We start from the raw sequence: 23,833 nt of genomic DNA on the forward strand, positions 1-23,833 counted from the left end.
CGGAGGAAGCGAAGTACCAGGCTTTAACTCCAACCTAGCTTGGGTTATCGATTATTTAATGGGATCATGAGTATCTTGTGTTGGATATAAGGCCGTTTTCAAGAGATGCTGCCAGTCAGCCTCATCGCTGTCAGGGACGTTATAGGCGTTATCATCGTCAGAGGTTTCATGCCGGTTCTCGCCGAGAAGTTCAAGGGGGATTTGTATGTCATCCATTGGTACTGGGGACCGACTTGGGGAACTAAAAGAGACATCATATTCATTGAGAAATATTTTGACGGTGTTGCGGGATTTTGTAGACTCGTTATCATGTGTGTTCGAGGAAGCGTTGTCGTCGTCTCCATAATGCGGAGGAAGAGACTTGAGTGCAAGCGTTCTTAGATGGACAACAATATGGTCAATTAAATCGCCTGAATCTAGGTTACTACCCTCATCGTCTTCGCCCCCACAGAGAGGGCATACTTCGAATAATGGTCCGGACGAACGCATTGCCTTCTCGGCAAGAAGACCAAGCTGAGCACTTGTGTACTGTTTCCCATGACCACTTCTCATATGATTTTCGAACTCTTCACAGCTGTTGAATTCAAGGATGCCGTGGACCTTTGCTGAGCAGCGCCAGCGCCGGGTATGCTTGCGCATATGCTGGAGCCAATCTCTGCTATGCTTGTACAGGACATTCGGTTCATCGCAGGGGCCGAAGAGACAAACTAGGGCATCTAGATCACCGAGAATATGTTTCCTTGAGTAAGCTTGTTAGCTCTGTAAGTAGCAACAGATGAACACCTAAACTTTGGTTACAGACCTCCACCTCGCCTCACCGCTAATCTCAAGGCTAGAAAGAACGTAAAGGCAATACGGACACGTCGCTTCGGCCAAGTTTCGACTTGCGTCCCCTGGACGCGGCGGGTAGACAAGATCCTCATGAGACCCCAAGTCCACGGATTTGACGTGAGAGACGACTGATGGTGCAGAAGCCCGTTGGAAAATTTGCGGCACTAGAGTAGTCGCAGCACTTTGGACTGACGAGTATATCTGACTAGGCGCCATAGATAGATTTAAAGACTTAGTAGTAGCTAGTCCGAGCTCATGAGTTTGGTAATGCTGGGGAACGGGCCGAGTCTGAACCGTTGGTTTAACCACAGGCTGGCTTGGCCTGATAGGATTCATTGCATAGCGAGAACGCCTGTAAAGTATCCTCTTCCGCCTTAATATCATCGTGGCGGCAAGTCGGTCCTGGATCGAATCAGTACTTTCCGGGAAGCAGTCCCGGATATTATTGGTAAAATATGTTTTTAGAATATCCTCCATGTCATTTCCCTCTTCATCCTTTATCCGGAAGGAAGTGTTCGCCCTAATATTTTGTGATTCCTTGCTTGCTTTGCGAATAGTATTTTGATAGGTCATGAAGTAGATCAACTTGAGAGCCTATTGCGCTAGCATTCCGCTCAAAATCGCCCAGAGCCAGGGCTGAGAATCTCTTCTCGATGGAGACATCCGTAGCTGTGAGACGTTCGATGAGATGGATACCTAAAATGAAGGTTAAGGTATCCTCTTGGATAAAGAAGTAGCATATTCATTAAAACTCACACTCTTCTAATCGTCCTTGGAGAACTTCTAATATTCCCAGAATTAATCGCAGAATTTCGGGCGCTTCTCGGACACGATGGTTTATGCATGCTTTTCCATTGGCGAAAACCGCCATATTGGAAGTCCAGATGGAGAAACGTGCCATTTGATCCTCGACAGTCGAATATCGTTGGGGGTCGATAGCCGAAGTGCCTCGAAGACACCGTTCGAATGAGATGAAACATTGCCTAGCAAGCGCTGAAATGGGAACGGCTCGTTCACTGAGAGACATCCTAGACTAATTATACAAACGAGGCCCTGGTTAGGTATATTAAAGCGCTAAGATATTCAAGATGCTTCCTTACTAGCATTTTCGCAGTTATGATACACCAGACGTCATCCCATTGACGGCGAAAGCAGCAGTAAGGCTCTGGGCGATAGGCATTGATAATGGCTATTCTGACGCCCTAAGACCCCGCTTTCCATGCATTTCTACCAATGATAGACGCATTTCCCACCAAGGCCAGCCTGTAATGAACTGACCTTCAGCTCCCATTTATAGGGGCCTCGGTGTACTCGGGGAACTGAAATGTTGCATCTTGAAAATATCCTTCCATGAAAACGATAAATACGGGGTCAGTACGTTTAGCCATACTCAAGATTTGATATTTTCAATATTTGCGAAGCCATTGATCCAACCAGCATACCGTACACACGTCATGAGACTACTGAGTCAACACAAGCATGAACAAACTCCAGTCCATGCTGCTTACTGCCTTGGAGGACTTTTGGCGAGTCGCTGATATCTTAGTACAGCATGAGCCCGTACTAGATACTAAAAGTTTCTATTGTTTAATTTTCGCACAAAGCTTCCAGCTACATCATCAGATCTTGGAAGTTACTCAATCCGAGGCAATTTTAGATTTCCTCGAGAATAGATTAATAAAGCTAGAGTCGTTCATCGTCTCGGAGAACCTGCAGACTTGCCATATACAAGAGGACCCGGCAGTACCATACCCTAACTTGGTTGCACTACATCATCAACTTGTACAAATCAAGGACAACAATCATCCAGACAGTATCAGATGTCTGAGAAAATGTATCGATTTTGGTACAAAGGAAAATCAAACGGAATTAGTTGATTGGATGAGGGAAAGCAATGATTTTTTCAAGGTTCAAGCACTTAAATCAGCTATCCCGCAAGAGGTTGACCTAGCTATCCCTCTGAAAGTGAGGCAGAGGCCTCCGGATGGAATTTGGCCCGCAGCAAGCTCGCTATTCAACGTGCTTGATTCAAGGAGGCGCTGTGCATGCAATCCTGCCCATACATATGCCGTGCAGCTTTGCCTAGAAACTCATAGAACGAAACTAATGGGCTGCGATTTCGACCTGTACCTGAGCCTTGGGCAACTTTGGCAGGAAGCTCGGGTTCAGACAGCTGCACCTCTACCCTCTAGTCTACCCTCCCAACATCCTAAGATTACGATTAACGACAACGGGCGGAAGGCCGTTAATACTGGAACCCACTGTCGCGAACGAATGCGCATGGTCGAAGAACTCTATAGGGATATTATCAAGATCACAAAAACATCGCCTGACTATCGTCTAAGGTTTCGCTTAGAGAAGGATAGCCTTTAGAAACTTCAGTCGGAGGAAAGTAATTTCAAGATCGACAAGTCGAAGCCACCTTTATCTTTAGGTCAGATATTAAACGAGAGGTCGAACGTGTTGAACGAGAAGACTAAACGTATCCTAAGTGTACTTCTTGGTTACACAGTATTTCATCTTCATGGAACTCCTTGGTTACAATCCTCATGGGGTTCATCCAATGTCATGTTCTTTAGGTCATTCAGTGGCATTCCGTTAAGGCCATATATCGAAACTCATCTTAATGGCACTCTCGTCAATAGTGCAGTAAATAGTTCAATCACAGACGAAGATGATGATTTCGACCCGGATGATCTGCTGTCACCACCATATCCATGTCTCGTTGATTTGGCTGTTGTGTTGATAGAACTCCACAAGGCCAAGTCTCTCGAGTCCCTAGCAGAAGTCTATGGAATTCCAGTGGTTGAAGAAATGGACATTACAGCTCGCTACATCCTTGTGCGCGAAGTTTTCAAGCACTGTCAGTTAGATATTACCGACCAAACTCGAATAGCTATCAGCATGTGCCTCGATCCAAACATCGGCGTGAACGATGACGGAGACGAGATAGATGAGCATGGCTTGCGAGACGTTATCTATCAAGAAGTAGTACGACGGCTAGAGGATGAACTAGAGCAGGGCTTTAGCGAACTTTCAATTGACAAACTAGATACCCTGGTACGGAATTTAGACCTTGCCAACGGGGGACAGCCAATACGTCTAGAGCAAAAAGGAAGCTTGCCAGAGACGAGAACCGCCAACTCAAAGCAGAAGCGCAGGCACCCGGAAGACCCTGCGGGGCGCCAAGTGAGGTTTCTCGCCTTACCGGATCCTAACATTTCAGACCACTCCTACCAGTCAGCTACGTCTAAATTAAATATTCCAGCCAAAGAAAATGGGCCAAGAACACAGGATAAAGAAAATCGCTCCAGTAGCCTGTAAGTCAATATTTTCTCGATATTCGGGCATCTAATTAACCCCAAACCATCGCCCGAGTGATGACTGATCTGGGCGCAGCAATCATCTACCAGCAAAACACAGCGGACATTCAACGACTAGACCAGACACAATCCGTGTGTTGAATATTCCCGACGACCTCCTCGAGCTCGAACTAAAAACAGAACTTGAGAGACTGTTCGGTTCGATCTGTAAGATCCACAGTCTGGCTCGAGCCTCACGGGATATGTGCTGGCATAAATGTGCAACCGTTACGTTCCCGGCCATCCGAAACGATGAGTTGAGCAAGTTGATTAGGGCTGAGACGGCTGATCTACGAGGCCCCTTCAATTTTCACTACGATACGAACTTCTTTGGGCTGAGCCCATTGCACGATGCCGGCGACGATGCCATAGTCGAGTAAGTAGTAAATTCCTACCATCCTTCACCGTCCTTCACATGCACTAGTTAACGTTGCCGGGTCTCCAAGCATAATCGCCATCGAGGGCCTAGGAACAAATCCATTTAGTACCTTTCGAGCCCCGCAAGGTGACGAGATGTGGCTTCGGGACTACCTGAAAGATAACTTCCAATCTAGTCGAGTCCTACTCTACGGATATGATTCCAAGGTCCTCAGTTCAAGAACCGACCAAAACATTTAGGAAATCGCTAGCACGTGCAAGAATTTTATTACAGATTTCCGCAAACTCACCAAGGTATTTCCTTTCCAGAAGCGAACGAGCATAGACTAATCCACAACCAGACCGAGTGTAGACCAGTGATATGGATTGGCCAAAGTATGGGAGGCCTGATTATACAGGAGGTTAGTCAAATCACATAAATTTCTATTAGAGGCCATCGTAGGCTGAACATGCCAAAGGTCCTCACTCAATCGCACCAGCAAAAACCCCCGACTACAGGCAACTTATGGCATTGCTCCAGAGGTTTCCTCGGATACGGCGTTCCAATAAACGGACTTAAGAATGAAACACTTCTCAACATCGCACAAGGACAGCCAAACTTCGAAATGATCAAGAGTATTTGTATCGAGAACGGTAGACCTTCCCGTTACCTTAACGACCTAGCACATCGCTTTGCCCTCTGCAGCGACAAGATGGAAGTATACTACTTCCACGAGACAAATCCATCTGCGGACCTAGTGGTATGATATATTCACACCCTCGATCAACTCCGCCCCACCACAAAAAGATCTAACATGGGGAGCAGGATACACAAGCCCCCCACCAACGACGAGTAGATGATCCTCGAGCCATAGGTCGCGAAAAGCAAATTTGGGTACCGCGTAATCACTCCGAGCTAGTAAAGATATCGAGCCGTAACGACGAAGTCTATTCCATGACACATATGGCCTTATCAAATATTATTAACGACGGTCTATAATTATGGTTGAACAATGAACCAGAAAGATATATGGGGAGGTAGTACTGGGCAGATCAACGAGATCACATAATAGTAATTCAAACCACGACAGAATCACAATCACACAACGCAGCACAAGCACGCGAAAACACAAACACAATCATTAAAAAGCGCAAGAAAATAGATCATCAATTCCAGCATATGTGGACATCGCCGGTCCAATGCGAACCATCAACTATAAGTGTGCCCCTAGCCTAACCTAACCTACGCTACCCTGGAAGGCGAAAGAAGACGATGATCATGAACCGCCCGTAGAGCGCGAGTAACAGAGAGAAAAAAATTGGAAAAATGTCTAATCTAGCAATGAGGTTTTTTTGTCGTAACTTGGATAGGACGCAATTGTTCCAATCCATTTGTTCTTCCACACTTGCTTTTTGGGGGGACTCCCCGCCTTTTCATACTTTGCTCAATATCGAAGTGAGACATCACTTTCAAGTATTTTTCTTTTTGGGGAGAAGCGTGGGGGGAGAAAAGTAAAAGTCGGCAGATAAACACAACACGAGGTGAGTTGGGGGGATATCAATCAATAAAAAAAGGAAGAAAATTCCATAGCCATCTTTCGGCATACCCTTCGACTCCGTCAAACTCCGATGCCGTCGCAGTATGGCGTAACTAATAGTGCTTCTTCCTAGTGACACACCCTAAAAAACGCCATGCATGAACCCAACAACAATCATCAGCCGTAATGAGGTGGCTGGTTGTCCTGTTCGTAGTGTTTCGTGGAGGTCATATTATTTCCCCTAGGAGTACCGAATGCTAGCTAATTCGGCGTGGTCGACAGAATACTATGCTTTTCGTTGCCGTTTAGCAGCTCGGCCGGGACTATCATCCGAGTCATTCCGCGATATTTCTTCTGTGACGGTCGGACTTGGGGACTTGTGACTTGGCGTGTTTGTCTCAACAATCCGGCTAGTATTTAGACCATCAGTGATTCCAAATTCAGTACCATCAGGATTCCACTCGAAATTCGCGTTGTCGCCAAAAGCCGGTGCGTCAAAGTTAAAGTCGTTACCCGTTCCGTCAGCAGTGTATGCATTAGGTTCCAGATACTGGTTGAGATCAATATTGTCGTCAAAATAACCGGTTTCGTCCAGGCCGGGTATCCGACCAGATGGACTTAAAGGACCTAACAGATGACCAAGATCTTCCAGTTTTTGTGTCTGTTCGTGTTGTAATCGCTGAAGTTGATCCAACTCCTCTTCTGTTTGTGATATTCGTTGAATAGATGGTGGGAGAACTGATGAAGGCATGAGAGGGGAAAGTGAATTTCGTGCGCTTGTGACTGGTATGCTTGCCGTTGATGGAATTCCTACAGCGGTGGAATTTGTATCTCCTCCTACGGAAGGAGAGGGTATGGAAGAGACAGGAGTGGGAGCGACGCTATTTTGCCCGCCAGACATGATGCTGAGCATACGGTTTCGTTGATCATTGGTCAATGTTGCTGAGGTGTTGGCGGCCATGTTGGGAAGATCAACAGAAACATTGCCGGCATTTGTGTTCGCGTCTTGAATAATCTTCATCATGCCCTCTTGAGGATTTGACTCAAGCTCCTGCTTAAGGTAAGCGGGTGTAGCTGAAGACTCCGTTGGGGTATCGAAAACTTCTGTCACTTGCCCAACCTGGGGTTGCTGGTTATTTGAATAACTCGGGAACGGAGTGGAGGTGGTGGTGGTTGTTGATGGTGGTGGGGAGGGCTTGGGGGGTTGACTCTGAGGAATAGGAGGCAAGAGACGGTGCTGCCTCTTAGGTGTACCGACCGGCGTCGCATTCCGGGGGACTTGCTGTTGTATCCAATCGCCGAGGTCGACCACATTGCCTTGACCCTGTTGTGGCGGCATCTGGACGTTAGGTATGATGCTGGCCAATAAATCGTTCATATTCTGCACGCCCCCTTGTTCCTCTAGAGATTTCCTAAATACATTTGCGAGGAAATTCAAGATAGCATTAATGGAGTTCTCATGGCGATCGTGCTGGTTTTGGAACATAATGGCTTGCTGGTATAGTTGGTTATGCTCCTGTCGGAGCCGTTGGATTGCATCACTGATTTGTCTCTGTCGTTGCTGTAGCGCTGCCATCTGATCCCGAACAACCGCCAATTCCTTCTTCTGAAGCGGTCCTGGCTCAGGTGCTGGTAGTGCTCGGCTTTGTGTATTAGGTTGAACGTAAGGATGGCCGATAGGCTCTTCTGCCACAATGACCTCCTCGTCGCTCTCGATATCGCCATCCTCGCCCCGCTTCTTGCCGCCTTTCTTATTACCACTCTTGGGCTTGTTAATTAACCATAGCAAATTGGGATGGCCACGTTTGAAATAAGGGTTGTAGTATTCGCTCGGGCTCTTATTTTTGCGCTCGCTGGCTTTCATGGAATTGTCGGAAAGACCAACTTTCTTATGGAAGCCGTACATATTGAGCTGTCGGACAAAGGATGCGTAGTTGTTATGCTTGAAAAGTTCGGGAATCAAAGTCTTTGCGAATTCGTCTTCGTCGAGCACAATGAAAGAGTCACCCTTCTCTGACCACCTGATCAAGTCCGTGTTCTTCGATTCCTCTAGGAAACTATAGAAATACGTCAGCAACGTAAATAAGAAGACCAAAAAGAGGGGTGCCTACCTGTTCAGTTTCTGTACGAACGGAGGGATTTGCTTCCGTTTCGCCTGAGCCTCCCTCTTCGCTCGTTGTGCCTTTTCCTCCAGTAGTTCTATATTATCGTGTTCATCGACACCACCATTTGTTTGGTTTGGGAGTAAGTTTTCGTCGAAATTCGGCCAAGATTCAGTCTGCTGCGGGGTGAATGCACGATTGGTCGCAACGAGGGCATTGTTTATGCCCCGCCTCGCAAGGACTGTCGAGGGCGTGGCTTGCCCATATTGACCCTGTGTTGGTGAAGGTACGACGCCATAGGAATTCACACCATTCGTCGTGTTGTCGACAAAATTGCCTGTATTGTTCCCATTCCACCGCAATAACTGTTCTTGCGAATTATACGGCGCCGCCATTTGATGTTGTATAGGCACACTACCCGGTGCTGGTCGTTTTCGAGTATTTGGGGACGACATAGGCTGATAGTAGCTGTACATGAGCCACGGCCAAGAAGAGGGGTGTTGAAGGCGCGGTCTAGTCTATCAACCGGCTGACTTCACCCAACGGCGATTAGGAAGGCCGTGTATTTCCCAGGGGTGAGGGGAAGTTTCGTCAGAGTCCAAATGCACGCCAAAAACAATGGGAAGAAACTAATGGTATCGGTATATGTTGGTTGCTGGCGGAGATGGCGAGTCGCGAGGGGTATATGGAGAGATCGGATGGGATGCGGCGGGGATCGTGTACGATGCCGCGAGGCTGTGGATGGGCGCTAGGCGGCCGGATTAGGCTGCTAGCCGCGCAAAATCTGGGTTTTGTCGAAATGGTAGGCGTCGCGCAAGGCTCTAGTGGTTAGGTTTTCAGTGATAATGGACGTGATGCCGTAGGTAAGGCCTAAGGCAACCAATGAGGTAGGAATAAAAATCGGATTATGCGCGCAGGTTTTGGTATCGACGGTCAAAATCTGAGAAATCTCAAATCTCAAATCTGATGGAGTAAAATGGTGGGTTCCAGGCTTTCGTCCGCATTCATATCTTTTGCCTATATACCGTCTAGGCTTCAAAGGACATCAAGGGCGAGAGATGAAAGTGAATCAGCGGTGGAAGCTGGAAAGAAGCTTCCAAGACCCCGGAATATATTGTCTCTGACCGATGCGACAGTATTATAGTCAACAACTTAAGAGTTGAGAAGCTGTCAATGGTGGAGAACAAGGGTCGACGCAAAGTTCGTTGTTCTCGAAGTCGCAGAAAAAAAAGAACTTGTATGCTTGTATGTCGCAGAACGCTTGGATTAAAATAGATAGAACACGCTGTAGATTTTATTTTTCTCTAGATTATTATTTTTTGAACTTGGTGCTTCGGAAATGTAAACCAAACATTTGCGGAACCTAACGGATCGTGGACGACTGGCGGGATTATAGGTGCGGCCCGTAACGTGGATTAGTACAAGAATGGAAATGGAAAATGGATTTTTTGTAAGCTTTTTTTGATGGGATTTTGAAAATTTGACCGGTCTTCCGGCTCACAGCTCACAGGGTCGTGACAACCCCACGATTAAAGATTTCGCTCTTTCCGTGTCTTGGCTTAGTCCTTCCCACCTGGGCACTGTGAACGCTGGGGACCGAACCGAACCGAGAAATCAGCAGGTAGGAGGTATGGACGTAGGTACCCGAACCGGCGGACAACCTTGCGAGCAAACGGGAGAAACTTCCAATATCTTAGGTTTCAACTTCGATCGCAACTGACATCAATGTCTATTATAGATTCAATGTTGTAAATGTTTAAATGGAAATATTCAATGAAATCTAGAATATTGCGTTAGCTTCTTGCATTTGCATTTGATTATAATAAAAAAAAAAGCGACCGACGTACCCGGGGTACATGTACCTTTTCTCATCGTCCCTTATGAAATTTTCGATGGATTGCATGCATTGTTGTTTTTCTGTTCGTCCGCCGCACTTGCTCGGCAAAGTGGGCTTATCAGAATTAACACGGTCTGCTGAATGGTATTTTGTCCTGGTCTGCGGTACATAAGACACCTAAGGACGAGCTGCATTAGTGTAAATAATAATCCACCATCTTAAGATTCAACCAATAAAAGATGGCTTTGATAAGATAGTCTCCCTGTAAATTACCCCACTAAGCACCTATCTATGTACCTAGCTGAGTAAACAGCAATAAATGTTTCCGTCATTCATACGATCGAATGATAATCCCGTCATCAAAACATCTAAAAGGTATCAAAGACTATGTAAAAAACGAATCACCTCATTGGTCTCTTTAACTAATTCCCCTTTACACTCAGCCATTATGTTTCTGATCTTACGATCTTAATGTTATACTGATGTTATTCGGAGCCTCTGCGGCGCATAAAAGATCTAGATACGCACAAAGCTCTGGACGGAGCAATACGCGCGACACCACGCAAAACCTGTGGGGTTATTAATAAGAACCATGGATTTGTATATCAAAAGATACCTAGGTACCTACGGATCCGGACCAATACCTCCAGCCAATGTAACACTAACCCCAAGTTAGCGAGGGGTAGCTCCTATTAGGAGGCAGATGGGAATTTGCTTCAACCAATGATCAGCAGCTGAATAGGTCGTGGCTCCTAACATATTCGAGCTTCCAGGGTCAAAAATCCGATTCTCAGCAGGATGCGAGATTGTATCGAAAAATCGAACAATTAGTACGATATGTACACCTCTAAATTTTTTGCAATATTCTTCTCCGGTGCGACTTGCATGCCCCACGCAGCCTCAGCTCGGACGGACACGCAACATGTTGTTAGATAATTTTCCCTCTTCGCCAGGGTTAATGGATCCATAGATAAAATATACAACACGCTATGCTTCAGTATCAGAAGATGATAGAAATTTCTATAACCAAGGGTATCATGAATGAAGTATCCGCAGTAAAAAGTATCATTTAGCTCCTCTGCCAGCTAGAGCCGATGCTCTGGCTAACTTGGCATTTCTTGCTTGGTCCCATTCTCTCCCAGAATTACCAGACTGTGCCTCTCTCTGTGCCCTCTTCTTCTCCTTGAGCGTCCGGGCTTTTTCTCTCGGATCAATTACGACTAATTCCTCTTCGGCCTTCTTTCGGTAAGATAGATCTTTACCCAACTTGTCGGCTGTAAAGCTCAAAGCGTGCGACATCCACCCCTCATCGTCGCTATCTTCCTTTTCGGCTTTGTCCCATGAGTTGCAGCTCTGGCAGTTAGCAATGAAGTGCAGATCGCAAAGTTCCGCTTCATCGTTTTGCTCGCCCGAACCCTGCTCGATGCCATTCTCACCCACAGGAACATTCGTCGGCTGCTCCTTTTCAGGACCTACTTGTCCGAGTTTAGAGCGGAAAGCTTGGAGCATTAATAAATCCTCGCTAGATGTAGCCCCTTCACCATCTCTCCGTCTTTTCCGGCCGCGCGTAGAAGTTTCGGGGATCAATTGCTCCAGTGCTGTTCTCTTAACCTCTATAATTGGCTCAGAATGAATAGTCCTCTTCATAGACGCCTTAAGCGCAGCTATCTCATCATTTGCTTGTTCTAGTGCGGATTTCTTCTTTGGTGGTTCTGGTTCAGGGGATGATTCGTCTCGGACGGGGATGAGTGCTTGTTTCGTTGGCGGCGGTGGCGTTGGTTTCGCGTCCGATTTGGCGTCTGTTCGAAGTTCGCGAACTGGTATAGAGGACGTAATCGCTTTATCATCTCTCTTAACAGTAGTCTTGGGGGGCTTGACTGTAGGCGCTGGCTCTTCATCCACGTCCATAACAATTCGCGAGTCGAATTTCGCCTTTTTAAGAACCGGCGCATCATCGTCCCCTTCTTCATCACCAAAACTCAACAACTTCTTTCCGGCCTTTGGTTTAGTTTTCTTTTTCTTCGCAGCCGTCGGTGCCTCTTGAGTGCGTTTCGCTATCCTTTCTCGCTTCTTCATATCATCAAACGGGTTGACTAGGATTTCTGTACTCGTAATCTTCACGGGGTAGAGGGGTCGTTCGCTTCCTTCTGCTACCTCCGCCTCGCCCATGCGCGCCAAGTTGTAAATCGTATCGCCAACTATCCTACCAAAAACAGTATTCTTGTTATTTAACTCCTCCGCTTTGTCCAAAGTGAAGAAAAACTGGCTAGCATTCGTATCCGGTTTGCTTTCGTTCGCCATTCCCAAGAGTCCTCGTCGGTTGAATTTTAATCGCGAATGGAATTCATCTTTGAAATTCACGCCTGTTGGCCCAGCGTTCTTCCCGCGACGCTGGTCCATCGGCCATGGATCCAGGTCACCACTATACGCACCGCCATCGTAGATAGATTCGCCTCCATGTCCTGTTCCTGTTGGATCACCTCCCTGTAAAATGAAGCCGGGAATTAGACGGTGGAATATCGTGTTATCGTAGTACCCATCAAGACATAGCTGGAGGAAGTTTCGTGATGTGAGAGGAGTTTGTTTGGCGAAGAGCTCGACTGACAATTCGCCCTGCGTTGTATGAATGATTAGCGAGGCGGTAGGTTGTGGTTCGAGATTGTATATCGACGACATCTTTCAAAAGCCGAGGAAGGCTGTCGGTCGATTAGAACGGGATGTGGTTGACTTCGTCGCGCAATTTATTCGGGGTTGAAATAATAAAAATACAGGCGCGAAGTTGAAGTTGAAGTTAAAGTCGGAAAGCTTTAGGCACCCTAGCACCCTAGCACCCTAGGCTATCTTATCATAGGTACTAAGGTACGCTGTAGCTCCGCCCTCGACATAAAAATTTGGGCACTCAGGTACACCTAGTTGCCCCACCTATAGGGCTATCGCATAGTCTCGATTTGCCTCATCTATACCATTAAAAAACGCTGTCAAATATTGAATCATAAAAATCGATACGAGGATATTTTTCGACAAATCGAAGATATCCCATATCAATACATAGACCAAAAGGATCCCCTACCATTCGCGGTAGTTTAGACTCCTTCTCCTCTAACGACCTACCATCACCAGCCGATTCTATCTTACCTCACAAATCGTGCCGTGAAAAGGATTAGCACTTGCCACCATGGCAGGTCAAAATGGAAACCCCAACCTACCGCCTTCAGAGGCAACGAACGCCGTATTAGTTCCGTCGGATGAACTACCTGAAGGGGCACAGAAGGTTGAGGAGATCGACTTCAACGCTTTCAAGGGACGCCCCATCACTGTGGATGATATGGTCGAAGGCATGAAGCATATGGGATTTCAAGCGTCATCGCTGGCCGAGGCAGTACGGATTATTAACGACATGGTTAGCTAAGGGGAAAAGTAACTAATTACTATAAGTCATTCACTAATACTTTTGAAGCGAGCGTGGCGCGATCCGGAGACAGGAGAGAAGACGACAATATTCCTCGGATACACCTCAAACATGATATCATCCGGACTAAGGGGTATTTTTCGATACTTAGTAGAGCACAAGCATGTCTCATGCATTGTCACATCCGCCGGTGGTATTGAAGAAGATTTTATCAAGTGCCTCGGAGATACTTATATGTCTTCATTTAGCGCCAAAGGTGCTGAACTTCGAGCTAAGGGGCTGAACAGAATCGGGAACCTTATGGTACCTAATGCGAACTACTGCGCCTTCGAGGACTGGGTCGTGCCCATTTTAGACAAGATGCTTGAAGAGCAAGAAGCAAGTAAGGGTACCGAGGAGGAAATTAACTGGACACCATCTAAAGTAATCCACCGATTGGGCAAGGAAATAAATGATGAGAGCTCGGTATATTACTGGGCATACAAGAACAATATCCCGGTATTCTGCCCGGCCCTGACCGACGGTAGTCTGGGTGACATGTTATACTTCCACACCTTCAAGTCATCACCGAGGCAGTTAAAGATTGATATAGTGGAGGATATTCGAAAGGTCAACACGATATCTGTACGAGCTAAGCGGGCTGGGATGATTATTTTGGGCGGTGGGGTTATCAAACATCATATCGCAAATGCCTGTTTAATGCGGAATGGGGCCGAGTCTGCTGTTTACATCAACACAGCTCAGGAGTTTGATGGTAGCGACGCTGGTGCCCGACCAGATGAGGCTGTATCATGGGGAAAGATTAAAGTCGGAGCCGACCACGTTAAGGTAAGACGATGCTTTTCATCTAATACGCTTTCGTATCCACTCATTCTAATATTTGGCTTAGGTTTACCTCGAGGCTTCTGCGTGCTTCCCCTTCATTGTAGCTAGCACTTTCGCGAAAGACTCATGATGAAATCGACTGGCGTTAAGCTTCGGCTTTGAATGGCTGCCGGCGTGGGCTCATCATGGGCGGGTTTAGATAGTTAGCTACCGGTAACTATTCTTCCCCCAAGAACGTCGTCAAACCGAACATCATCTCTCCAAGAAATTGTGCTTCGTGTCAGCTATTCTTTATTCCATTAAACCTGATTAATTTCTTGCTACAGGTTGAATTAATGGAAAACTGCCCTTTTAGAACTATAGGTGAGTCCCATTCCTTGATGACCCCACGCTCAGCGCTAATTTGCCTCTTAGAACGCTTCCTATCACCGCCCCCCGAGCAATATATATTTCTTCATATCATCCTACTTTCAAACTCGATCAACTAGATACCATCCGTGGTGCTTTCGAAGCCTAATTTTAGCAACTTCGAGAAATATTAGGAGTTGAGTAAGTAAAATATATAGCGTCAACAATTTGAGAGACGGTTGTACCGAGAGCTTCTTATCAGAATCGAAGGAATGTGGTGATGGCAGGACGTTCGCGCGAAATTAAATATTGTCTGTGATGTTCTTGCTACCTCCGTAGTGTTGATGGAACCTCGGGAATTAGGCGAGCTAAAATTACAGAGGGGTTCAACGAATAGTCTTTTAAAAACAAAGTAGGAGAATATAAGTATCGGAAATAATTATTATTGGCACATGGCGAGCGTTATCGTGTTTTATAGATCATAGCGGTTAGGTATTACCTAGAAATGCAGTGCCATATGTGACTTACAGAACGAGATTTTGAAACTAATCAGAGTAATGAGTAATGTCCAAGGTTCTTCTATGCCGAATGGGCTAAAAGGACAAACTCGTTTAGCTAATTAAAATTTGGAAGTTTATTAACCCGTTGTTGCCTTCAAGGTTGAACTTTATAATATGGTTGATTTTGTAAACGATACACTAAAGTTACAGTTTAAGGCTCATCTACAATGTACCTGTTGCTACATACATGTTAGCATAGGGAGGTACGTATTGAGATATTGTCTGCATGATAAACGTTACCTACAATGAACCCTTCAAAATTTTGTCCGAGCACACGTACCTAGGTATTCAAGGATGGATGCTTGTATGTAAGTGCACGGTAGCGGTAGCTCCACTTACCTGCATGGCTCTGTGATGACGATGACCCAAATCGGATTAGCGCACTAAGATTTACCGATGAGTACGTCTTCATAGTACCTCCTTTTTCCTGGCTAACCTCCTAGCTTAATTTCTAGCAATATTTTTAATACCGCTATGGTATTAATTTACAGTAGATACTTACATGTACAATTCCGACATATAAAATCAAAAGCCAGATAAAAAATCGGGCTTGCATTATTTATGGCTTCGAATGGAATAAATAAATAAATACACCAACTTGTTGTACCAGCTTATGTACTTGACATTGTGAGAGAATTAAGAATTGTTTATGGAAGTTACAGTACAAGATCTTCGTCCCACAAATAACCTGATCATGCACATCCGCAGTTGGCAGTCTCAAGCTTGTGGGCTTTCAAGACATCCATGGGTGAACAGGTAATTTGAGCCAATAGGAAGGGGCGTGCAGGGTTAACCCCCAGGGCAGGATGGACCCGATAGGGTCTGATGGGGGGTCCAGCTTCCAATGGATCAATGGATCTCCAATGCCTAACGAGCCAGCGGCTTCCCAGCTCCGACAGTGGGATCCCTGTTGGGTTTAGTCGGCTCTAAGCCTATCTGGGATTTTGGTCATCTTGTCTCAGCAGCACCGGGTACCACGCGAAGTTTGTGTTTTCAAGATCTTCAATCTCAGCCTCTTGCAAATTTCTGCCATCCCCAACTGCCTCATCAACAAATCTTTAATTGTCAAACCCGGTGTGAGATCCGCGCGTAATCACCAGGGACATCGTCGGACACTCTGTGTTAATTTAAATCCCGGACATTTTCGGATACTCAAACTTGAATTCAATTCAAGACGGAGAAACGAAGGGGGTCTCGAGTTGCGTTTTGTTCTCTCTATCTCGCTCGTTTAGGTCCCGTCTTACCGCATACTACGACATACTACTTCGAATCTGCCTGCGCTTCACTCGAACTCTAACGTTGCTATTACCACTGTACTACTTCCTCTAGTCTTCCATATGTCTATGAGAAGCGTTATAGGTTTTAATTAATAGCCGGGCTTGCGCTGGCCGAGTGCCCATCATGTGAGCCTTCTTCTACTCCCCTTTCAAATACTTATCGAAATCATTGCCTTTGTTAAAAATTTCTGCTGGCTGTCTGTCATCTTTATACTATTAGGATAAGGTATCGGTATTTTTACTGTATCAAGACATGTTTAACCAGAGTCTACCTCCATTTATTATATGCATTATCATGCTGAGAAGAATGGCAAAGACTCCCACTCTAGAGGGGTTAAGCCACTTCATAAGGAAACCCAAGCTCACATACGTGCTTTATCTAGGGCTTCGCGCTATAGTGGATCGCGATATGATGGCGATTCGCGCCGTTCAAGATCCCGTGAGCGTTCACCCGATCGAAGATCGCTATACAGTGATGGCGGACCTCGACGTTCGTCGGCGGAATCTCGATCTAATAATTCGGCGTTCCAAACCAACCGGGATTCCTTCCGCGATACCTTGCCTAGAGACCCTCCTAGAGGCCCGAAGGCTCTGCTTGATGCGCCGAGTGGACCCCGGGGCGGATATTCTAACGATTTCCGCGGCAGGGGACGTGGACGAGGGAGAGTCTGGCGAGACGATAGCCGAGATCGCGGGAGAGATCGCGATATCGACTTTAGAGATCGAAGAGATAATTCCTATCGGGATGAACGGAGTCGAGAACGCGACCGTGGAGACTGGCGTGATCGTGATCGAGACAATTTTCGGGGAAGGCGGCCATCACCTCGTGGAAGATCGCCACCAGGCAGAGATTTCCGAGATTCCAGAGACTTGAGAGATCCTCCCTTAGGTGTAGATGCGGATCGAGCTCGGCGTGGATCAAGGGATGGACCCCTTTCTGCTGGGTCGTCTTCTTCGGATCCTCCGTTCGGCCCTTCGTCGTATCGTGGCGGCTATGGTGGTCGGGGTCGTGGAAGAGGCGGCCGCGGAGATTGGGATAGAGGTCGTGGGAGAGGTTACTATGACGATCGCGATAGGTTTTTTAGGACTCGTTCCCAAGAGGGACGATACCGTGAACGAGATGACCGCGATCGCGACAGTAGATATCTCGACCCCGATTTGCGCCAGCGTGATCATCGAGACGACCGTGATATTCGTGACCGCGAGCCTCGGCCAAAAATTGAAAGGACATCACATGAGCCGCCTCCTTTGCCGGCCAAGGACGTCTCGCCGCCCCCCGTCGCTCCAGCCGCGCCGTCTTTCGGATCAGTTCCTAACAGAACTGCCTCCGTGACTGACGTTGGGTTAGCTACAGGCAAAGCACCACCGACGGGACCAAGGGCACTCAAGGAAGAGCGACCAACACAACCAAGCTCTACACCCAGTTCGGATGCAAGACTACCACCTACTGGGCCGTCTAGGTCATCCTTTCTAGAAATCAGCCCAACGACTATTCCCTCTGGCCCGCGTTCCATCCCACCACGTCCAGGTCCGTCTAGTAAACAATGGATCAATCCTAACATAAAAAATCGCGTCCCCGAATCACCGAAATTGAATAAATCACAAAGCTTTGCCCCACCGCGACCCGCCGGCTTCCGTTCGGATGGTGCACAATTGGACCAATCGGCGGATTCTGACCAAAGACCACGTAGTAGCGATGCGAAATCTGAGTCGCAGCTAGGCTTTGCAGATAAACAGTTTCGTGAACGGCCATCTAATGACACTAACGATGACTCTGTTAGACCCGATCAGCGGCCGCAATCTGCTAAGTCGTCTTCGGATCAAGAACACAAGCCTCGGGATGCGCCTACCACTGAAGTTAAGAAGGAGGACGGTGAGGTGGAACAACATGCCGACGATGCTGAAGAGGGTGCCATTGAGGAGACTGGGCCGTTACCGGTAATAGATGAGGTGAAAACGACATCAGACCGACGGCTTACTCTAAAGATCGCAGCAAAACGTGTGTCACTCCCCCAAAAGGAAGTGAAACTGCCCATATTGGACCAGTCATCAGAATCAGACGATGAGGAGTTTGGTGACGTGATCGAATCCCAGATGCTGGAAGTGGAAGCAAAGCTAAAGCAACTCGAAGGAGCCGAGGATGTCGTGCCAATGAATGCGATCATCCGTCATGCAGCGGTATCGGTTGAAGCCATCGCGAGGATTATGAACGAACCCGAAGGCTTAGAAGACATGATCGGCCCAATTCCCAAGGATGTTACCTTACCTGGCACAGCACCCGAAGAACCGGAGCCCGAACCAGAGCCACAGGTTGAAATGAAGCCGAATGCTGAGGAAATCAAGGAAGCTGACGATGCTAAAGAGGTTATCCAGGAAAAGATCCCTTCGCCGGTAGTGGAGGAGCCGCTGCCAAGGGCTAGAAGTCCTAACGCGGAGCTCCCCCAGCCATCCATTGAACAAGACGTTGACGTGGTTATGTCACACGAGGCGCCGCCAGAAGAAAAGACAGCGAAGGGCGACGACGAAGATGTGACTATGGAAGACGCAGTGGATATCAGCCAGCCAGAATCTGAATTGCAAGCTCCACTTCGAACTCAATCATCGACTTCACGAAGACTGTCTGGCGACCCGCCGTTTGAAGAAGCCCGGATACGGTCGCAGGAAATTAGCAAAGGGGCTTCGACCACACCATCGCCAGCAGAAGAGGATATGGACGAGACCGATAGTGACGATGTTGACTCTACTATGATGAACCTAGTCCGTGAGCGTATGGACACTCCTCCTCTCGATAGCCTTCCTACGTTTGATGAGGCGCCTTGGATTAAGGACGAGGTCTTCCTGAAGTCGATGGACACGCCGCAGCCAAGTCTCGAGGCTTTCATTCTAGGAAGGTTAAAAGATGAGGCATATCATCGAATGGTGGAAGAGACAAAGAAGAAGAAGGTCTACGATTCAAACTACGAGGATTACCTGCGCTTTACTATGTCTGGTGACCCCGTTGCCGTTAAAAGTCGGGAGAAGTTTACTTGCATTTCCGGATTTGAGACTACTATCCAGAAGCCTGGTTTCCATGAAGCGAAGCCTGAAGGAGGAACGAGGCGTAGTAGGTATGCGTCAGAGCGTGATCTAGAGAGAATTCTAGAGGAGTCACGGCGTGTGGAAGATGAAAAAAGGGAGCGCCAGATGCAAGCAGAAAGGGAAAGGTATAGGACGGAGAAAGAGGCAGTGCTTCCTAGTCAGTATCAGGCGCCTGAAGAGCGGGATAATGACTTTTATCAGGACGTAACCGGCCTCATCCAGGCTGAAAAGATAGTTTCAGCTTGGCAACTCCTACCTCCCGTGGACAATTTCACCGAAGAAGAGACCGCAATATTCGAGAAGGCTTATCTAGAGTTCCCCAAGCAATGGGGTCGGGTATCTGACCCATTGGCAAACAGGGACTTTGGAACTAGCATCCAATTCTATTATCTCAAGAAGGAGAAAGACGAGTTGAATCTTAAGGAAAAGCTTAAGAAGCGCCCGAGACAACGTAAGAAGGGTGGTCGGGGCAAGCAACGGTCTAGTGCATTGGTCTCCGAACTTGGGAATGGAGATAACGACAACGAAGAAAACCAGGAGACAGGTGAAAATGGCGAGAGACGTCGACCTAGGCGCGCAGCCGCTCCTACTTTCAACTCAGAAGCTACCCCGGCCACGGATGGTGAAGGCGGAACCCCAGCTGGCACTCCAGGACGCAGAGGAGCAAAAGGAGACGGGAGTGCCGACAGGCCGGAACGCAAACCGAGAGGACGACGAGCTGCAAAGGAGAAGGAAGCAAAACAGCCACGAGTTAATCAGACTCTTGCTGCGGCGCCACCCGCGGGAACCAAGGGCAACCGTTCGCGATCTAGTTCTCGGGCTCATGGTCCAGATTGGGCGTCTCAGCAAGCTTCAAGTGAAGGAGGTAGAGCTCCGAATCAATATGAATTAGCTCCAAGCACTGCAGCCGTACCGTCTGGAACTATTCCCGCAACATTCCCACCGACACAGCCGATACTTAGTCCCGAAAGGGGCGTTCCTCCGCCACCTCCTGCGCCCGTACCCATATCCGCCGATGCGATGGGTCCCCCGCCTTTACGCCCAGAACCGCCACAACAGCCTCCGGTTGCTATGCTTGATCTTGGCCAGGCACCATCGGACCGTAGGTCTGGCTCACAAGCGTCTAGTTATTGGAGTGTACCGGAGGCGAATGATTTCCCCCAGTTGCTCCGTTCCTTTGGAAGCGATTGGCAATCAATTGCATTGCACATGCGGACCAAAACTCCAATTATGGTGGGTGTTCCAATGAACAACTACCCTAGTAATCGCACTTTTTTACTGACTTGCATAGATAAAAAATTACTATACTCGTAAGAAGGATAGTAATGATTGGCAAAGTATTGTAGAAGAGGCGGATACCAGGAAAGCTCGAGGCGAGAAACGACCGGCGCCGCCGGCACCAAGTTCTGGGGCCAAAAAGCGGTATGAAACATCAAGTAATCGGCCACTCGCAGCCGCAGAGAGCACCGTAGAAGATAGTCCTGCGAAGATTGAACATCCTCATAGTTCACAGCCAGCAACGGGTCGTTTCAATGTTCCAATAGCGGCGCAACCGCAGCCTGCACTAATCCAGTCGCCATTCATGCCTACAACACAACCTCCGATGGTGCAAAGCCACGGAGCTGCCCCACCTGGATCGCAAACTATTGCACAACCCACCTCTCAGACCATGTCTCCTCGACCTATAAGGCAACCTTTTGGACTCTCAGAAAGGGAACGGGATTTATCCGCCCAACAACAGCCTGTTCGTGGCCCATTAGGCCAGAAACCAGCCCAGCCTCCGCCTCCACCAGTGTCAGAACCTTCCATGGGAAGGCATCCATTACCAACCTCTTTCATTGAGCCACAGTCGGAACGGCCTAAAGCTGAACCCAGAGTCCCAAAGGAACAACCCCGCCAGCAAGAACGTCAGCAGCTGCGGGTGAAACAAGAACCGGACGTAATACACCATCAATACGAGCATTTCGTCCCTCAGGCCCAGGCCGCCCGCATGGCACCATCTCGCCCAGAAAACGTGCCTCTATCTCGTCCTCCCGACCCCCCTCGCGCAGTAGCGCCCGCTCCACAGGTACCTGCACAATCTGCCTTTGCTACTATCCTGCAGCAACAGCCCGGTCGCAGCTTGTTAAATGAGGGCATTCCATCGCCACCAGCTCGTTCTCGTCCTATCTCGACCTTATCCCGACCAACATCTGGTGCTAGTAGTGGGGCAGAGCCATTCAGTGCTCCGTCGGCGCAGCCTACACCACCTGCTGTTACTCCTACGCCGGCTCGTGCTCCAAAGACATCCAGTTTAATGGCATTACTGAATGATGACCCTCCTCCACCTCCTCCCAAGAGAGTTGCTGAGGTACCTGTAGCTGTGAAGCCATCGTCGACGCCTCCACCTCAAACCAATCTTTCTCGTCCTCCACCCCCGCCTCCGCCTCCATCCCATATGCGGCGAGAATCGGGCGTACAAGATGCTCAGGGTTATGGTTATGGCCGAAATCCACCACAGCCGCCATCCGCAATGCCGCCTCTAAAACCGTACGCTCCTGCGTCGCCGCAAACACACCCCATGAGCGCCCCTCGACATATGCCTTTGGAGGCAGCTGTAGAGAGGGATTATTATGGAGGCCGACCTCGATCCTTCCCCGCCGCGCATCAGTCCCCCGTGTCCGGTTCGCCACAAACAACCCATCATTATCCACCCCCGAGCCAACAAGCTCAAATGCAATATCAAACTCAAGCACCTTATCCCTACAGTGCACAGGTTCAGCCGCCGAATGCCGCTTCCCCCCCTCCACAGCAATATGGAGGACACCCAGTTCCTAGAGGTCATGAACCTCAGTCCAGCCGAGATTGGCATACTGCGCATCAGGGCCATCCATTACAGCAGCAGCATCAGCCTCAGCAGCAACCGCCGCCGCAACAACAACCGGCCTGGTCATCGCATCCGCCACCGCCACCAAAATCTACACAGCCTGCTCCAGCTCAATCGGCATGGGCTGCGCAGCAACCTACACCAAAACCGCCTCCGCCTAGCAGTTCCGTCCCACCCCAACCCTCTTGGGCCTCAAATCCGCCGCCACCTAGAGGTCATGATCCCATGGCTCTTCGGGACGCTAGGGATGTATACGCCCCACCCAGAATGCAACCCCCCTTGTCAGCACAGTATGCGCCTGCTTCGCGAGCTCCGGAACCGCCGCCGCCGCAAGCTCCCGCAGCATATCCTCGATACGCGAGTACGCCGGGACCCGGACGAGATCCTCGTGATCCCGGCCCGCAGAGAAGTTATACACCTGTAAGCGCCTATGACAGCAGGGCTTATCCGCCTCCTCCATCGAACCAGGATATTCGAGAGGCGCAGTTGCGTGAACAACAGCATCAACAGCACCAGTCACTTTTGCAGCAACAATTGCGACCGCAAGACTTAAGGCCACAAGACTTGAGACCACAAGATCTGAGGCCGCAGGATAGACATCCATTATATGATCGCCCGCCCCCTGATAGGTATGGTAGATAGAGGCGCTAAAACCACGGCGGTTAGCGCCGATCTCTAGCTGAGTGGAAAATAAGGAGTAGCTTCTGAGATGTAGAAGAGATGATTGACGTAGCTGAACTCAGTTCATGCGGTCAGACGATTTTATGACGACAGTAGGAGAAAGGATGTGTACAGGAGAGTAGGAGGATAACCATCTCATCCATGAATTCAGAGCTTGGGCGGTGGGCCTGGTCGTCTTCGGAAAACAGGAACGAAAATCCCAGTGTATGAGAGAGCCTTGCGTGTACATGAGTTAGTTATAGAGATGCACGAACAGACAGGCTTGTCTGTCGTGTTGTAGGAGTACATACATATTCGCAGATTTTCCCTTCAATGAAAGAAATGAACTTTTTACTCTTAGAAAAAACGGCACTTTGAATTGTTAGTATTTAAATATGGTATGATATGTATCTAGATATAGATTGGTCTAATATTGGAGCATAGTGAAATAGAGGGTTAGGTTCGATTCCTACAAGTCCTCTATTTTCCGGTTTCTCTATCTAGTAGATGGAGCATCTCTTGGATTCGTGGTTTTGAGGGCGGAGCGTGTCGCTATATAAAGGGATTTTCATTCGGCTTAGGTAAAGTCATAGTTGTTTGCTTTGCCGAAAAAAAGTCTTGCGCCAAAAGGCGCATGGAAGGATGTGATCGAATACCATAGTAAGGCGTTAGGGGACGAGCAAGCCGTTTATTACCTACATAATATGTTAGAATAATAGCGTTACGTTAATAACTCCTTAAACATATCAAAAGTAAAAGATCGTGGGGTTAATTGTTCTTTCG

General features: G+C 48.1%; 9 protein-coding genes across 9 annotated transcripts; 5 read left to right on the forward strand and 4 right to left on the reverse strand.

The window, feature by feature from the left end:
- Positions 1 to 51: 51 nt before the first annotated feature.
- F4822DRAFT_428863 (uncharacterized protein) lies at positions 52 to 1,167 on the reverse strand (the record flags this gene model as incomplete). The annotated part of the gene is made up of 2 exons (XM_051460985.1): positions 52 to 739; positions 803 to 1,167. 2 exons carry the CDS (start codon positions 1,165 to 1,167, stop codon positions 52 to 54), a joined length of 1,053 nt encoding a protein of 350 aa, XP_051314015.1.
- Positions 1,147 to 1,997, reverse strand: F4822DRAFT_239662 (uncharacterized protein). The gene is made up of 3 exons (XM_051454275.1): positions 1,932 to 1,997; positions 1,590 to 1,864; positions 1,147 to 1,527 (listed from the first exon to the last, which is right to left on the reverse strand). Exons 1-3 carry the CDS (start codon positions 1,935 to 1,937, stop codon positions 1,446 to 1,448), a joined length of 363 nt encoding a protein of 120 aa, XP_051314016.1. The 5' UTR covers positions 1,938 to 1,997; the 3' UTR covers positions 1,147 to 1,445.
- A 107-nt stretch (positions 1,998 to 2,104) lies between these two features.
- Positions 2,105 to 3,302, forward strand: F4822DRAFT_239681 (uncharacterized protein). The gene has a single exon (XM_051454277.1). It carries the CDS (start codon positions 2,311 to 2,313, stop codon positions 3,202 to 3,204), a length of 894 nt encoding a protein of 297 aa, XP_051314017.1. The 5' UTR covers positions 2,105 to 2,310; the 3' UTR covers positions 3,205 to 3,302.
- Positions 3,303 to 4,916, forward strand: F4822DRAFT_239765 (uncharacterized protein). The gene is made up of 3 exons (XM_051454279.1): positions 3,303 to 4,151; positions 4,231 to 4,569; positions 4,640 to 4,916. The coding sequence occupies exons 1-3, from the start codon at positions 3,400 to 3,402 to the stop codon at positions 4,809 to 4,811; spliced, it is 1,263 nt and encodes a 420-aa protein (XP_051314018.1). The 5' UTR covers positions 3,303 to 3,399; the 3' UTR covers positions 4,812 to 4,916.
- Positions 4,917 to 4,939: 23 nt separating this feature from the next.
- On the forward strand, positions 4,940 to 5,780 carry F4822DRAFT_239729 (uncharacterized protein). The gene is made up of 2 exons (XM_051454278.1): positions 4,940 to 5,311; positions 5,377 to 5,780. The coding sequence occupies exons 1-2, from the start codon at positions 5,021 to 5,023 to the stop codon at positions 5,548 to 5,550; spliced, it is 465 nt and encodes a 154-aa protein (XP_051314019.1). The 5' UTR covers positions 4,940 to 5,020; the 3' UTR covers positions 5,551 to 5,780.
- A 440-nt stretch (positions 5,781 to 6,220) lies between these two features.
- F4822DRAFT_239785 (uncharacterized protein) lies at positions 6,221 to 8,916 on the reverse strand. The gene is made up of 2 exons (XM_051454280.1): positions 8,200 to 8,916; positions 6,221 to 8,145 (listed from the first exon to the last, which is right to left on the reverse strand). The coding sequence occupies exons 1-2, from the start codon at positions 8,664 to 8,666 to the stop codon at positions 6,375 to 6,377; spliced, it is 2,238 nt and encodes a 745-aa protein (XP_051314020.1). The 5' UTR covers positions 8,667 to 8,916; the 3' UTR covers positions 6,221 to 6,374.
- Positions 8,917 to 10,801: 1,885 nt separating this feature from the next.
- On the reverse strand, positions 10,802 to 12,880 carry F4822DRAFT_239796 (cyclophilin-like protein). Its single transcript, XM_051454281.1, has one exon. The coding sequence runs from the start codon at positions 12,701 to 12,703 to the stop codon at positions 11,093 to 11,095; it is 1,611 nt and encodes a 536-aa protein (XP_051314021.1). The 5' UTR covers positions 12,704 to 12,880; the 3' UTR covers positions 10,802 to 11,092.
- A 322-nt stretch (positions 12,881 to 13,202) lies between these two features.
- F4822DRAFT_437261 (Deoxyhypusine synthase) lies at positions 13,203 to 14,391 on the forward strand (the record flags this gene model as incomplete). The annotated part of the gene is made up of 3 exons (XM_051462399.1): positions 13,203 to 13,427; positions 13,485 to 14,264; positions 14,326 to 14,391. 3 exons carry the CDS (start codon positions 13,203 to 13,205, stop codon positions 14,389 to 14,391), a joined length of 1,071 nt encoding a protein of 356 aa, XP_051314022.1.
- A 1,793-nt stretch (positions 14,392 to 16,184) lies between these two features.
- On the forward strand, positions 16,185 to 23,417 carry F4822DRAFT_402267 (uncharacterized protein). The gene is made up of 3 exons (XM_051458001.1): positions 16,185 to 16,572; positions 16,830 to 20,757; positions 20,816 to 23,417. Coding segments are annotated over exons 1-3 (6,147 nt in total). The 5' UTR covers positions 16,185 to 16,570; the 3' UTR covers positions 23,033 to 23,417.
- The last annotated feature ends 416 nt before the right edge of the window (positions 23,418 to 23,833 follow it).

This window comes from Hypoxylon trugodes, assembly GCF_022578975.1.
Source record: "Hypoxylon trugodes strain CBS 135444 unplaced genomic scaffold F4822scaffold_5, whole genome shotgun sequence".
Taxonomy (NCBI): Eukaryota; Fungi; Ascomycota; class Sordariomycetes; order Xylariales; family Hypoxylaceae; genus Hypoxylon; species Hypoxylon trugodes.